This window comes from Onychostruthus taczanowskii, unplaced genomic scaffold, assembly GCF_017590055.1.
Source record: "Onychostruthus taczanowskii isolate IOZ18803 unplaced genomic scaffold, ASM1759005v1 scaffold74, whole genome shotgun sequence".
NCBI lineage: Eukaryota > Metazoa > Chordata > Aves > Passeriformes > Passeridae > Onychostruthus > Onychostruthus taczanowskii.
Window position 1 is genome coordinate 3242182 of NW_024505229.1, and position 16404 is coordinate 3258585.

General features: G+C 54.6%; 1 protein-coding gene across 1 annotated transcript in view; it reads left to right on the forward strand.

Moving 5' to 3' along the window:
- NAV1 (neuron navigator 1) overlaps nt 1-16404 on the forward strand; it is a 70244-nt gene that overhangs the window by 11932 nt on the left and 41908 nt on the right. Inside the window, exon 4 of the mRNA XM_041422588.1 lies at nt 1-292. This exon is cut by the window's left edge and continues 407 nt beyond it. Coding sequence (XP_041278522.1) covers nt 1-292 — 292 coding nt within the window. The remainder of the gene's footprint in view (nt 293-16404) is intronic.

Here is a 16404-nt window from a genome sequence, read left to right on the forward strand (position 1 = left end):
AGCCTGTCCCGCTCCGAGCACTCGCTGCTGTCGCCGCGCCCCGCCGGCCCGGCCAAGCCGCCGCCCGCCGGGAAGCCGAGCCGCATCCCCCGCGGGCCCTACGCCGAGGTGAAGCCCCTCAGCAAGGCCCCCGAGGCGGGCGGCGGCGGCAAGTGCGACGACGAGTTGCTGGGCGGGAAGGGGCCGGCGGTGGCGGCGGGCACCGAGGAGAAGCCGTACCTGAAGGTGGACCCCGAGCTGGTGGTGACGGTGCTGGGCGACCTGGAGCAGCTGCTCTTCAGCCAAATGCTGGGTGAGTGCGGCCGGCGCGACCGCCGGGCTCGGCGTCCAGATGGGAATGGCCAGAGGTGGCAGCTGGAGGCATCTGGGCTCCTGACACTCCGTGAGGACCCGCTGGTGGCGACCTCAGTGTCTTGAAGTGAAGGGTGGCTGAGGGGAAAGGAGTCATCAGCCTCGGTGTCCCCAGTCGCTTAGAATCACAGAATGGTTTGGGCTGGAAGAGACATCCATGCTCCTCCTGTTCCATTCCCTGCCATGGGCAGGGACACCTTCCACCAGCCCTGGATGTTCCCAGCTCTATCCGACCTGGCCCTGGCCACTGCCAGGGATGGGGCAGCAACAGCTTCTCAGGGCAGCCTGTGCCAGAGCCTTCCCACCCTCACAGGGAGAATTTCTTCCCAATATCCCATTTCCCCCTGTCCTCTGTCAGTGGAAAGCCATTCCCCCTTGGCCTAAAGTCCCGCTCCAGCTCTCTTGGAGCCCCTTTGGGCACTGAAAGGGGCTTTAAGGTCTCCCCAGAGCCTTTTCCAGGCTGAACACCCCCAAGTCTCCCAGCCTGGCTTGAGAGCAGAGGGGGTCCAGCCCTCAGTCCATCTCCAAGGCATGCTTGAGGGAAGGTACTGTCAGCTGCCTCTTGCCTTGGAGGAAAGGCAGTTCCTCCTCACAAGGAGCAGTGGCAGGTGGTGGTGGAGCTTGTCCTCCCCCACGTGTCTTGTCGGCCATCCCTTGTCTCAACACCCACCAAACACGATGGAGGCTGCACAGCCGGGTGCCACAGCTGCTCCCCACCATCAGTGTGGCTCGCCCTGGGGGTGACCTTGGGAAGCTGCTGGTGGAGGTGCCGTGTGAGGGGTTCATGCTGCTGCTCCATTTTGGGCAGATCCTGAGGTCTGGGTCTCTGGCAGAGGACGGTCTCCAAGGATGTTGCTGCAGGGTTTGCGTGAGCTGATTTCAGGCTGTGGCTGCCTGAAACCTGCTTTGCTATCCCTGTGGGTTTGAGCTTGCTGTATGCATTGTGTGCATGGTGGGTTTCCATGAGAACAACGAGCACTGGCCCAGTGCTGGTTGTGCCCTGGATCCTGGAACCCAGTGCTCCATTGCAGGCCACAGCCTTGGGTCTCAGTGCAGGTGAGCCCAGCCCTTGCCATTCTCCCGTGCTGCATGCTGTTCTCTAGGAATTGTGGCTGCCTCGGCAGCCCTCTGTTTCCCACTGACATCCTGTCTTCCTTGCATCCCACCCAGCAGTGCCTGGGTTCTTGGCTGGGCAATGACTGTGGGGACTTAAGGCTCTGAAGAGCTGTGTTTGGTCTGGTCAACTGGCATGAGAAGGTGGCAAGGGAGCCGTGCACAGCCATCATGGTGCTCACGGTGCTCAAGCTAGCTGGCTGTAAAGTCCTGGTGCTTGTTGGTGGTGGGGGAGCAGCAGTACAGGCAGGACTGGTGTGTGCAGTCCCTTCAGGTTCCCTGCCTGGGACCTCTTTTTAGGGGGCCAGGAGCTTCTCTGGTGCTTGAGCTGGCTTGAGATGCCTTGTCCTTGCTGTTTGATGAAGAGAAAGGGGAGAGATTTGCTGCAGCTGGGGCCTGGGGGAGGTGGTTTGGAGGTGTGGAGGAGCTGGAGTGTGTGCTGGAGCCAGGCACCTGGAAAGCCACACTTGCTGAGTCCACTTCCCTGCGTACCCCTGGCTGCTTCAGGAGCCTTTGGGGGGGTCACAGCCCCAGCTACAGCAGTGCTCTGGCACAGTGTGCACCAGTGTGTGCTGGCACAGAGGCACGGAGCCTCCCAGACCATTGCCCTTGGCCCCCAGCCGGGCCCAGCCACGGGGGCAGCGGCAGTGCCCTCCTTGGCAGGGTCTGCCCTGATGCTGGGGCAAGTGGAAGGCCACAGAGTGAGCTCAAGGCCTGGGCAGGCAGACTGTGGGGATGAGCGGGTGGGATGCAGGAGGTCAGCCCAGCTGTGGGGGCTCAGGCTGCCCCGGTGGTCCCACAGCTGGGTTTACAGACATCCATCCTCAGGCCTAACGCTGCAGTAGCACCAGATGCCGTGGGAGCAGGGCAGGATTGTAGGAGGATTTGTCACTTACGAGACTAACAGACTGCCACTCACTGGTGTTGGGATGCCTGGGGGAATCTCAGTGTCCCCCCATGATGCTCTGCTCTTAGGTGGGAGTTTCCTCAGCATCCCCAAGAGAAATCCTTACAGGACTGGCCCACGTGGGAGTGACTCCTAGTTTGTGGTACCCTGGAGTACCAGAGATCCATGACAGGATCTTGTGCGCACTCTGAGGAAGATCATGGTTGTGGAAATGCCCCCAGCAACTGATTTGGTTTCTGAGGTGTTGCCAAACCTCCACCTGCATCAGTCAGGGCTGACTTTGACCTCGGGAGGTGTTGAACATCCTTTTGGACTGCACTTAGCATCTGAAGACTTGGTCAGCTGGTCCATGAGGCCCAAACTCTGCCAGATCTGTCCTCTGTGTATTGCCAATAATTTTCCAAGACATATGAACTGGCAGGCTTCCTGCAAGGGGGATCGAGGGCTGTGTCCAGAGTTGGATGGGGAGAGCATGTGGGGTAGACACAGCAGGAGCTTCACCCTGCTGAAACTCCCTTTCCCTACCATAAGGTTGTACTTCCCAGATTCGTGGGAGTTGTGATGTTGAATCACACCTACTTACCCAAGCCAGCCATGACCTTGCACATCCATGACAGCCTGTGTGGTGGGGATGCCACCAGGAGCCTGGGATGTGGAGAGGAGGGAGGTGTGTGACAGTGGTGCTGGCACAACCACAACTCGAGGTTGTGTAGAGGCACTGAGTCTCCAGACCCCTTTGCTTGCAATCCAGGCAGATGAAGTCTTCCCCAGTGGTGATGGTACCTTCCACAACCTGGCTTCCCGAGGAAAAGATGGTTCTTGTGGTGGAGATGGACCCAGAAGGAATGGGATTCCAGGAGAACTGGATTCAGGAGAGTGGGCTTCACACCCTCCTAGGGTTGGTGAGGAGCACCAGGAGAGGGGCTTTCTGCTGGTTGCTACAGGAGATGCTTAAGAGGGAAGGAAGGTCTCTGCTGTTTTCATCAGTCCTTTGGCAAGCAAAACATCAGCCTGCACTGTTTGGCAATGTCTGCTGAAGGACACCCTCTCCAGAGTGGCATGGAAAGAGCCACAAGCTTGGTTTGTTCTAGGAAGAGAGAGGAAATTGTGGGGACTTCCAGCCTCTGCAGATATGGTTGTCCTTGAACTGCTGACCTGTGTTGAGAAGCCTGTGCAGCTTCTGAGCTCCTGGTGCTGCCAGCCACAGTGGCTTCCAGAGACCTTGCGTGTCTTTAGTCTCCACACCTGAATTCTCATCTCTACCTCATGCTTCTCCTGCCAGAAGCATTCCCAAGCCTCTTGGCCAAAAATACAGTTTATTCAGTCATGGCCAAATGTTACCTCTCATTCGGTCACTGCTGCTGCCTCATCTGTTTGATGCCACTGAAGCCTTTGTAGCTAAACCATGTTTAAAGAGCAGCCTGCGCAAGCCAGGAGAGGTCACCGGCATGCGGCAACCACATGTGCTTTGTAGAGGCTATTTCCATCATCCAAATTATACGTTTTGCATCAACCAAAGACTGAGGCTTCTCATCAAAACTGCCTGGCAGCTGGGGCTGCTAATTATGCCAGTGCCCAAGCACAGGATGAAGGGGACCGAGGGCACATGGCCAGCGTGGTGGAAGAGTTGGTTGTGCAGAGCTCACCCTGCTCGTGTCCGCCTGTGATGGACAGGGCTGATCAGGTGCAGGGGCTTTTTTGTATGGGCTGTGCCTGCGGTGCCCGCTGTGATGGTTGCACTTACCTAGAGCTCCCCAGGGCACCTCCGAGATCCTGCAGCTGCTTTCTGCAGCCATTTCCTTGTCCATCTTTTGCTGCATGTGGTGCTTCTTCAGTGGCTGCTAATTGTATCAACAAATAAGTGGTCAGTGTTGTGTGGGCCAGAACCCAGGTGGACAAACATGAGGTCCCAGTGGAGATGGTGTTCCCCGAAATGCTCTCTGCAGGAGCCTGCAGCTCTGCCAAGCTCTTCAGTTGCAGCTATAACCCATCTCAGTCCTGCAGCCCTGGAGTGGGCCCTACTGCCCTTCCCAGGTGGCCCAGCAGGGATGTCCTTGCTGGGCAGTACGTAGCCACGGGGAGTTGGTAGCCTCGTGGTGCTGACACGCAGGCAGGGCAGGGCCCGCTGTGCTCAGGCTGGCACTGGGTGGGCAGTGGGTGCCAGCAGCCCCTCTGTGGTGGGGAGGAGAGCCAAGGGCTGGAATGGGCAGATGGGCTCCATGACAGGCAGAAGCTGCATGTTGCGTCTGACTCTTGTTTAAAAAGTAAACCACAGTGCAGAAAGGACTGGTATCTGACATGTCCCATGCAGGACATTCCTTACCCTGGTGGAGATGGGAGCCAAGTTACTCCTTTTTGTTTGCCATCGTTGCTGGGAAGCACATGGGGTGGGATCAAAGAAGCACTTCTGCCCCATGGCATTCCTCCCTCTGCCCCATGTTGTTCCTACCAGTTTAATTAAGTACTAACGTCCCCGTGGCAGCACTGGGCAGCAGTAGCCAGGCTCCCTGGCAGGAGACCATGAGGAGGTCAGAGACCAAGTAGCTTTTCACAGTGATGAGCGTGGGTTATTGCCTCGTAAAGTGCTGCGGCTCTCCTGATACCACTAATGATATTCCTCTCTTAAGGTCCCTGTATGACAGCATCTGTGTGACGAGGTCATTGGGATGGGGATGTATTTCCCTTTGCCCACAGAGCTGGACTCCTGCCTTTGGGGTAATAGTGAGGAGAAAGGGGAGTGTTACACAGTTGTATTGCTATTGCTATTTCCAGCCTGCTCTCAGGAGCTGACAGCAAGTAGTAGATGTCTGCTTTCTCCAGCTGAGGTGGCTGCAGTGACTGGGGAGAAGATCTGGAAATGGGATCCAAGGGCTGCCCCAGAGCTTCTGCTGAAGCTGTTTGGGATGTCCTCTGTTCCCAGTGATTATGGCAGTGTGAAAAAAGCGCTGAGAAAAAAATAAATCCAGATTTGTCTTTCAAAATTTCCTATGGAAAGGTAGCAGAACAAACACTTGAAAACAAGCGTATCTGTGGATGCACTGCTGAAACAGTTCTCCCCAAAGAGCCTGAAAATCCCTGATCAAATGGGGCTTTCACAGTGACTGCCTGTATCTCACCCCCAAATCCAACATGTCTAAAAAGAAAATACGTAAACGAATAGAAAATTATGGAAATTCTGGAAGTGCTATTTGGGATCTGCTGATGGGATGTGACCACAGTGGGACCTGGGTGATGCCTCCTCAAGGCTTTACAGTCCAATGGGTGTGACTGCTGCTGGGATGGACCCAGCCCACCCATGGCTCCTGCCTGGTCCTGGTGCCTCATGAGCAACATGCTTTCATGTGGGTGGCACTCGGAGAATCATTGGCAGTTCTGGGTCCTTCTGGAGAGCATCTTCCACATGTCCCTGTTCCCAACTTTGTGTATTTGGCTTCTTATGCTGTGGCATGTATCTGTGTGCCCACAGTGCTCCCTTGTCACAAGTTCCCCTGCCACCAATGTCCGTTTGGGTTTCCAGCTCTTTGTCTTCCTGTGCAACTTCCCATGGTGCCAGAAAACAATGCCCCTGGTCCCTTCTATCTGCAGGCCCCCCTGCCCACTCTCACTTGAGAACCTGAGGACAGCCCTTGGCTGATGCTTGTGCCCATTGCACGGGGGAGGATTTGTTCCAGCTCAGCACAGAATCAGAGCCTGCACCCTCTGAGGTGTGTAACCTGTGAGTGATGCCATGCCAGCCTGTTTGCTGTGGCCAGCATGTGCCACATGCTTCCCTGGCTCAGCTGCGGGCGTGACCGCGCAGTTTGCCGTAGGGCTGCAGTCTTGAGATCAAGATTGCCTGGCTGTGCACTGTCTGGTGGACCCACTGGCACATCCTCTGAATCAGTCACTTGTCTGGTCCAGAGTGTCTTTTGTGCCACTGTGCTTGTGGCTTTTGGTGCCCTGCACGTACAATCAGAGTCCTGCACACAATGTGCATGTCTGGTGTTTCTAGTACTGGTGACCAGACCGCAGTGTCCTGGGCTCTGTGTGTGTAGTGTTCCTGGTACTGGTGACAGTGGTGTCCTGGGCTGTTTCAGTGACAGCTGTGCAGTGAGCTCTGTGTGCGTGGTGTTCCTGGTACCGGTGACAGTGGTGTCCTGGGCTGTGTGTGTGTGCAGTGTTCCTGGTACTGGTGGCAATGGTGAAGCTGCTGAGCCTGGATCAACTCCCTGGGTGGAGTGGGGATGGCTCCATCCCTCTGTGGTATCTGAGTCCTTGTCCTCTCCAGGCTTTGCACCTTGGCTGTGTCTCCTGCAGAGCTGTGGGGACACAGGGGATCAGATAATGGTGCCGTGCTGCCATATCCCCCACCCTGCAAAGTCACGTCCTCCTCCAGACACACGAAGCAGCTCTCCCGGGGGAGCCAGGGAAGGGGTTGCCAGTTCTCCGGCTGGAAAGCAGTGAGCTTGGGAGGGTAGAGGATGTGCGAGGCTCACAGCTCGGCTGGGAGGCTCCGTGTTGCCTCGTGGTGGGGTGGAGGGGCAAAAGAGAGAGCAAGGCTTGCCCAGGCTGCTGCATTGCAGCTCGGAGCAGGGAGCTGAGCAGGAGGGGAGCTGGGAAGGCAGGGATGCTGCAGCCGTGAAGCTGGGAAGTCAGGGGATGCTGCATTGCAGAGCTGAGATTAGAAGCTGTGCAAATGGAGATGTGCTTGTGTCAGGGTGGGTGTGACACTGAGGAGTGGTGCCCAGTGCCCACCAATTTGCTGGTCCTTCCTCTAATCCAGTTCTTCCACATTTTGTTTCACGCCAGCATTTCTCTTATTCCTTGTGCTGGTATTTGTCTTGTTCAATTGAGGGCATAATGTATTTTTTATTACTTCAGGAGGAGGACTGAGATTCATCTCCCACAGAAGGACCTGCTGAAATCCACATAGAATTGCTGAGCAGAAGCTTAGCACGTTTGGGTAGGACATTTTCTTTGCTCTTGGGAGCAGCCATGGATCAGGGAGGTGGCTCCAGAGCCTTGTGGCCCTGGCACAGCATGGCATGTGAGCTCCCTGGAGGGGGGGACCTGGGCAGACCTTGGGCACACACGTGCTCCCATGCTGCCCAGTGAAATGCAGATGTGTCCTGCTGCTGGACATGTGCCTTCACCTCTGTGAGCATGTGAGCATGCCAGCGTGTTGGGGACACAGGATTTTCCACCGGGCATAGGTATCACTGATTCTTAATCACTCCACATTGCTCTGGTGTTGTGTCAGCCTTATTGTCTCTCTTCTTAGCTGTCCTGCTCATCCAGAGGTGGGCACTTTGCAGTCCTCCTCTATACCTGTGAGGGTCTGGCCTCAAGCATCCCTGTGAAATTACAGAAAGATTTTATGGCAAATCCAGAAATTAGTGTCTGAAGATGTAAAGGTAGGGCTGCTCTGCCTTCCCCTCAGGCTGGATCTTGCCCAGTGGGGAGGGAGGGGATGGTGAGCTGGCTAGGAGGGACCCAGGAGGCGCCTTTCAATGGGGAACTGAAATTGAGGGTTTGAGCTGCACTCACGAAGCCGCGGTTCCTCGGCAGGTTGTGAGCCTGACTCGCAGCCACAGGTGACGCAGCGGGAGGGCCGGGCTCTGTGCCAGCTTGTTGGCTCACCAGCTGCTCGGCTGGCTTTGGCTGTGGGATCACAACCTCTCTTGCTTGGTGAGCTGGAAGGATGGGATGAGATCCTTGTTGAAGCTGCTGGAGGTTCTGGTTGTTTTCATGTAACCCAGAAAAACGGGCAGAGCTGTGCTGTGGGTGCTGCAGCCTGGGCTGTGTGAGCTGGAGGGGAAATTACAGAACCATAGAATGGTTTGGGTTAAACCATTAGAGATCATCTTGCTCCAGTCCCTGCCATGGGCCAGGACACCTTCCACTAGCCCAGGCTGCTCTAAGTCCCACTGAATGTGACCTTGAACATTTCCAGGGATTGGGCAGCCACAGTTTCTCTGGGCAACCTGTGGCACGGCCTCACCACCCTCACAGGGAAGAATTTCTTCCTAATCTGTAGTCCATCTATAGTCTCCATTCAGTATAAGACTGTACCCCCTAACTGCAGCATGGCAGATGGATAATACCATACCTTTAGCATTGGAGAAATGTAGAACCACCTTTATTTCTCATGCCAGCCACGCTGGCTGCCAGCCTGCATACTTGGTGTCTGGAGAAGCTGCATGTCCTACCTCTGTTCATCTTATTCAGGGCTGTGTCATCAAGAGTGACAAAGCTGGCAGTGAGACCCTGCAACCAGATAAGCTTTTTCAAGAGCACCCAGTCATGGCCAAACCTAGCCCTTACTGGTTCTGCTGGGAGCCCAGACTGCATGAAGCTTGCACCTCTGCTTTGTCATGGGCCTCAAGCATCCCTGGCACTGGCTCTGCCCCAGCCTGGCACTCCCAATTCCACGAGCTGCCTTGAAGAACGTTCTGAGCTGCAGCGCAGGTACAACTCTGTTGCTGGCTATTTATAGTGTGAGCTTCCAGCACTGCTGTGCACTGAGAATAACTCACTGAGGAGACACTTCTCAAAATCACACGTCCGTCGCCCATGCACAGCGTCATCGTCTCAGCTTCCCACATGTCAGCTTGGGGCCTGTCTTGGCCCTGTGCCAGCCCGGTTTGACACTAAAAGGGGTTTACCCCGCTGCTTTTTCTGGCCTGGAGATTCAGCTTGTTAATAGTGGCAGGGCTTTCTGGCCCAGTCCTTGTCAGGACATCATCAGCTTTTGCAGGGAGCGTGGTGGGGAGCAGTTTTGTCTCTGTAAAACCCACCTCACAGAGAGCAGCTCTTTCATAGCCCAGCATGTGAGATGCAGGCACTGGCAGGGAGGGATGTGCATGGGGAGTACAGAAACCTGCTCTTCTGGGCAGGAACCTGCGATGATGAAACTCATCAGCTGAATGAACCCCTCAGGCTGGAAATGTTAGGCCTGCCGGGGTATTTCCAGTTCACTTTATCTCTGGCCTGGTGTTAAATTTCCAAGCTGATGCAAACAAGTGGAAGAACAGATAGCAGCTAATTCACATTGATCACTGTGATGGTGGAGCTCCCCGAGGTGAGCTGGGGCTGGCAGAAAACGTGCTGTAGGCCATTCGATGGGGCCAGCACGTCCCTCCCCGGCTGTTTCCCGGTGTGGTGCCGCAGGGAACACGTGTTCAGCCTCGTGGATGCTTGCTCCCACATCCCGAGTTTCTCCCAGCTTTGGTGGCTCAGAGGCCTGAGGCAGCATTTCCAGGGTGGGTACAGTCATGGGCTAACCTGGCAGTGAAAATCAGGTAAGGCAGGGTTGTTTTGGCAAGCTCCAGGGTGGGAGCCCTGCTTTGTGGGAGGGGAGACAACAAAGTTCCCCTCATCCTAAAAGCAGGAGGAGATTCTTACTGGAACCTGGGGACTGTTCAGCTCTGCCAGGGCAGAACCGGTGTTGAGCCAAGTGTGCTGAGGCCACCATTGGTGCAGGACCCCTGGCCACCCGGCTGTGGCCTTTCACAGCCACCTTGCATTTCGCCTCCAGACCTTCACTGCACCACGGGAGTGACGAGGAGATGGCTCCAAACTCCCAACAGGCGGTGCAGAAGCAAGGGAAATAATGAAGTTCAGCTTCCTGCCATCTCAGCAGGGAGGACGGACAGATGATGTCCTGCAAACTTCTGCTGCCATGAGCCCAGAGTAGCGTGTGCTGAATCCGGGGCAGCTGGACTTGCACGGCAGCTGAACTGTGCAGGGCTTGAGGTTTCTGCAGACTAAGGGGTGGGTGTAAATTGAGTCTGGCTCTGTTGGTGCTTGGCATGGGGCTTTCTGCCCTGCTGGATCAGCGCAGGGCTGCTGGAGGGAAACAGCTGTGGGGAGTCAATGGGGACAGCCCGGGGGCTTTCTCTGGGCTGCCCCATCCACTGGGCATGGTGAAAGGTGGCTGCCCTGCACTCTTGCCTCTCTCGGACCCCGGGTTCATTAAAAAATGTAACAAAACCCCTACAGGGAATTACATTGCACGTCAGGGTGGGCAATGAAGAGAGGACCTGGGGGCAGAGGTGCCAGTTGGCTCCTGTTGGCTACTGGTAGTGGTGGTTTCTCTCCCAAATAATGTGTACATAGGCTCAGCAGGGTTAAAATCCGTCCTGGCCTGGAGAACGAGTGATTGCTGGCTAAGGGGAAGTACCAGCATTTGCCTGACTCTGAGCAGGCCTGATTCTTCTCTGCCTCGGGCTGTATGTAGCCTGGAGCTCACAGCTCATCAGTTTAAGGTCCTTTGGTAAATTCCATTTTGGTGTCTCACCCCGGGTGGTGTGAGGCTGGATTTATCACTGTCTGGACCTCCTGTCTCCTGCTGTCGGTGGTTGAATGCATCAGAAAAGCTGGCGGTATGCTGACCCTGTGGGGAAGAGCAGTGCCCAGGACCTACCCCAGGCCTCTTGCTCCTCAGCTCTGTGCCGGCAGTGCCATGGGCATGGCTGGGATGGGGCAGTGAGGGGCTCTGCCCTATGTGGTCCCTCACCTTTCTCCCCAGGGCTCTGCCCTGTGCCCCAGCAGTGGCAGGGATTGCTGTAAGGCCAAAGCTGCTGTCCTTTCAGTGCTCCAGGCTGAGTACAGCAGCCATTTGGGGGCTGATTCACCAGCAGACCGAGGTCCTCCCTCCTTACAGGCTGGATCATCTGGAGGAGGGCAGACACTCCAGCAGCAGCACCTCCAGCCATCTCATTTCCATTTCCCTGACCCTTTTAGCTGTGCTTTTGCTGTCCTGTGCCAAACAGTGTCCCAGGACTGCTGAAGCACTAATATCCATCATCTGGCCGCGGTCTGTAGAGCACTCAGAAATTTGGTGATATTTTCAGTGAAGTTTTCCAAGTTGAGCTTATTGGCTCATGGGCATCTGCTCCCAGATGGAGAACATGTGGCTGATTCCTGCAAGGGGAGGGGAATGGCCCCGCTCATAAAGCAGCATGGGGGATGAGTGAGGGAATCTCATCCTGGAGCCCCTGAGATGATTTCAGGACTGTGCAGAGTAGGGCCTGGAGGTTGGGCTTTTAAAACTGCTCCTCTGAAAGCAGAATCTGCAGTGAGAGGTCACTCATCAGATATTTTGGTGGGGAAGGTACAGTAACCTGGAGGCAGGATTTGATCAGCTCAACTGCTGTTCGCACCACTGGGCACTTCCCACCCTGTTGGCTCTCAAAAATGAACAGCAGGTAACTGCTGCACAGTCACTGTGCTAAAATTAAAATGGGTGAAACTCTGGGGGTTCCTGCAAACCTCCCTGCCTGGAACTGAGAAAGGAGCACTGGCTAAATGTAATGGCACACGAACCCTGAGCTCCAAATCAAAAGTACATTTACAAAGCAGCTTTTCCTGCCTCGCATTCCCAGGCGGAGCATGGTAATGCATTTCCAAGCCCAGCTGCTCTGTGCTGCAGCTGTGACCAGCAGGGCGAAGCCGTGCTCTCTTCGCTCTGCTCTCTTCGCTCTGCTCTCCATTTGTCCATTGCTGCCTTCTGGGGGCAGAGGTGCGGGTTTATTTTGTGGCTGAGATTCTCATTCCCTTTGTGGGAATAAAGCAAATTGTGTTTGGTTGACATTCTCTGTAACTTCAAAGTCAAACAAAATCTGGGTTGCCAGCTTCTTTTTGTGTTTCAGGAGATGCCTGTTTTCCATCCCAAACCTTCCATGTTTTGCAGCTCAATAGCACATCCCAGACAATGGCTTTAGAAATCAGACGCCTGCATTTTGGACCCACAGTGCTGAGGCAATGCCAAGTGGTGCATGGGGTGCCAGAATTTGTGCACATGGGGAGAGAGAAGGAGGAGGACAAAAAACTTGCTCTGATGGGATGTTTCCACAGAGATCATGGTAATGATCTTCCATTTCCACATAGCTTTTCATCCGCTGGCAGAGTGTGCTCACTCGTAAGCTGATGCTACACACATCCTGTGTGGAGAGTGCAGCAGCTGTCCTCAAAAATCATGTTGTAAGAGGGAAGCTCTGGAACAGCAGAGAGGGATCTGCCTAGGATGGGAGTGATCTCTGAGACTGCAGGGATACAGGAAGGGATATTAGGAAGAAATTCATTGCTATAAGTGTGGTCAGGCCCTGGCCTAGGTTGCCCAGAGAAGCTGTGGCTGTGCCATCCCTGGAAGTGTTCAGGCCTGGGGTGGATGAGGCTTGGAAAATCCTGGTCTGGTAGGAGGTGTTTAGTCGAGATGGACTTTAAGGTCCCTTCCAACATGAACTGTTCTGTGATGATTCTGTGTTCCTGCACCACTAGGTAGGGGAGCGACCTTGCTGCTGTGCAAACATCATCTTAGTCCTCCCAAAATCAGTGTCACCTGTGGGATGTGCCTCACATCAGCCAGTGTCCAGCTCGGAGCCGTGCCATGGCCAGACAGGAGCTGGCACTTGTCTTTGTGGAGTAAGAGCCCTCTCATGAACTGGGAGCAGCAGTCAGGGTTTATGGTCAGTGCTGGAGCAGGCTGCATCTCACACCGAAACCCAGGGTTCTTTTCCTGCCTCATCCATCCCTTTTTCCCCTGGTTGCCATGCTAGAGGAGCTGTTAGGCCATGGAGGATCACAGAACTCTGAGGAGGGTCAGTGAAGCCATATCTGCTGCCAGAGCATGCAGGAGGTTGGTTAATATTCAAAATTCCCCTGTCCTTCCAAGTGCCTCTTGCTTTCCAAGAGCAGGGAGGTGAGTCTGGAAGCTCTTCTTCTCCCCTGAGCTGAGATGGGTTTGCAAAAGCTACAGTTTCTTCTGCTTTTTTTTTTTTTTCCCACCCTCTTCTCCTGCCCAGACATTTTTCCCTGACCTGATGAATTTTTAAACAAAAACATGGTGAGGAGAGAATAGGAGAGAGGATAGAAAACCCAGGAGAGGATATGAGGAAAAAACCCTGTTTTCCAAATCAGAGTGATTGCAAGTGGAAGTGAAAGTTTAGGTTGTGTTTTTAATTTGAAAGTTCCAACTAATTTTAAGTCACTTTATTGACAGGAGAAAATACCTTTCCTAATAGTCTTTTTAATAAACTCCAGTTTTACAAGTAGAAGTAGTAGTAGTTGGTTGAAAAATACCATGAAATTATGGAAGTAAAAGGCAGCTGCTGTGCTCTGTAATTCCCCCTGGCAGTGCTGGGGTCAGTGCTCCCTGGAGGTGGGGGACTGAGGCTGGAGGAGTGGGTGAGATAGCCCCCCTGCAGATGCCTCTGGATGCTTGTCCACCTGTTCACAGGGGATGGCAGGGTCGATCACCCACACATGGTCACTTTACACAGGGCAGAATGTGGATAGATGTGGTTCCTTGCCTGGTGGTGCAGGGCAGTGAGCAGATGCGGGACTTTGGCTGCAATGGGTCAGCATTTGGTCCAAATTGGAGGCTTCCAGCTGAAGAACTGGCTGGTTAGTGCTGGAGAAAGTGGAAGAAGGCAAGAGAGAGCACAAGGATGGAGGGGGGAGGTAGAGATAGGAGGGGAGTTTGGTTCACTGAGCTAAGCATCACCAGGGAGCCCAAATCCCGTTACCAGGAGGGCTTGTCCTGCTCCATAAGCCAAGCTCTGACCTGCGAAAGTCGTGTTTGAAGGAGTGTTTGAATCACTGATGAAGTTGTGAGATATCATGGACACCTTTTTGTGCCATGCCATGTCCCTCCAGAAACGTCCCTCCACCATGTCCCACTGACGCCAAGGTCAGGGCCCAGCACTGGGACCAACCATTCTTGCTGCCTTCGTCAGGCCGGCTTGGTTTCTCACAATTTTCACCTTGGCAGGTAGATTGAGTGTTGTTGGAAAACCAGCTGGTTGTTGGAAATCCACTGCAGTCACACTGTGCAGAGCAGAGAGGGCTCCTTGCAGATCTCATTGTATTTCAGGCTGGAAAAGAAAAAGAAACACTTTGTGGTAATTTTTTCAATGACTTTCCAATTTTTTTTTTCTTGGTAAGCTGTCTGCAATCACTTACAGTGTTCCTGAAGGGATTAATTACTCACTGGAGCTCATTGTGCGTATTTCATATTCTGAACTGTTGGATGTGGTGTCTGCCTTGGATCGAGCGAGGGGTCACGTGGAATTTCTTTTTCCATCCTTTTTCCCCTGTTCTGTTCTATCTGTCAGGCTCCTGGTGTGAACGCTCCCCATTGCTGCTGCGGTGGGTGCTCGGTCAGTGCGCCGCACGTGATCCTGATTTCCCTGCTCTGCGCTGCTTTTTCAAGGGAGTGTAGCCAGAATAAGACAAATTGCTTCCTTGTTTGAGTGACTTTTGGCTGATGCTTTCCCCCCAAGCTGTAGTGTTGGCTCGCTTCTCTTGCAGCAGTTGTGGCTCTGGGCTGTGCATCGTCAGTGCTTGGACAGGCCCCCGGAGCAAATTTGGGGAGAAGAGCTCAAAGCACATTGCAGAGCTGCTTCCCACGGCGAAGAGGTCTTGTGCTGTGCAGGCAGCCATTGCATGGAGCTGAGATATTCTTAGAGGAGATAAATCCCAGCTGCAGTGCTGCCAGGGACCCCTCTGCGCCATCCTTGAAGCGTGGCACTCCCAGGAGGGTCTGCCTGCAGGACGGTGTGCGCTGGCGCTTTGACAGCTCAGGGAATGGCATTGTCTCGAGCTTGGCTGGAGATCCCAACTGTCCAAGTTGGGGCTGTAACTCCGTGTGGTCTCGGCATGCTTAAAGGGATCCTGCAGCCTGCAGGGGATGGGGCTTGTCAGTGTGTGGGGTCCAGAGGTGAGTGGCTGCTCTCCCATTGTGCCCGGAGGCTCATGGCCGCTGTCATCACATGTCGTTCAGCCCCTGGTGTTGGCAGGTGCATAGTGAGGGCAGCCACAGGAGCTGCACAGGGGAAAGTCCAGAGGCTACGCTGAAATCCCTCTCATTGGCACTGGTGCCTGTTTGGGCGCATTTTCCACCCTGTCCATCCCATGTACTGCCAGGCCCCCAGTAAAATTTGGAGTTGTAGGTGGAACAGCAGCTCTTTGCACAGAATTGTAGAGTGTGTCAGCATCCCTTCACCCACTAATGTGGGTGGTGGAGGTAAAGCACACTTCCTCCATGCCAGCCCCCAGCCCTTGGGGCACCTGGGTAAGGACCAAGTGGTGGCTCCCACAAAGCTTTTTGGTCCCAAGCATGTCCTTCCCTCCTGTGGCACAAATAGATTTCCTGAAGGAGACAGGACCTTCCTTCTCTGCAAATCACCTTTAGTGGGAAAAGCACAACTGCTGCTCAAGAAAACCTGTCCCTGGTGGTGGGGACTCTCCGAGTGCACTTTGAGAGAGGGAGCAGGTCTGGAAGCAGTTGGAGGATGGTGTGGGCCGGCACCAGGAGTGGGGAACCATCAGTGCTAAGAATAGACAGTTTATCTGCATCCCTCCCCCTGTGAAGGATGCTCGAGGCACTGTGCAGCAATTAACACAAGTTTGTAATAACACTGCCGGCAGATTGGCAGTGCAGCCTTTGGAGCTGGTGTCGAATTTGGCTGAGTATGGATGCGGGAGACTGCTACTGCTGAGCTCCCCAGCACACACCCAGCATGTCCCTGGCTCAGGGATGTGAGGCACTGTTGTGGGGCAGCAGGATGGAGTCCTGGGTGCTGGGTGTGGAGCCCCCAGGATGGAGAGAGACATGGGGCTGGTGCTGCTCCTGGCGTTAGGTACTTTTCCCAGGGAAGTTTGAAGGAGCAGGTAACAAGGCCAGCAGAGGTAGTGGCAATGTTGGTCAGGAGGAGAGCAAGCTGAGAGCTGTGTCAGGGCATGATGCTCTGTACCCCCTGCCTTCAGTGAGGGTGGCCCTGGGGAGCTGGCACAGCAGGCAGGGGAGATCATCTGCACTGATCAGGATCACCCCATGCTCTCCCCTGAGTTAGCAGGATGCCTCATCCCGCTTCTGGGCAGGGGGCATGGGAGACCTGGGGTGTGCAGGAGGTCATTGTGTTGGTGTAAGAGCCATGGCACCCTTTTCCAAGAAATCCTTCTTCCACTCAGCATGCACATAGCTCCATCTTTGGGAGGGTATGGGGGGTTTGCTTTGGGGTGAACATCACCTGGGCAGCTGATGCTGCAGA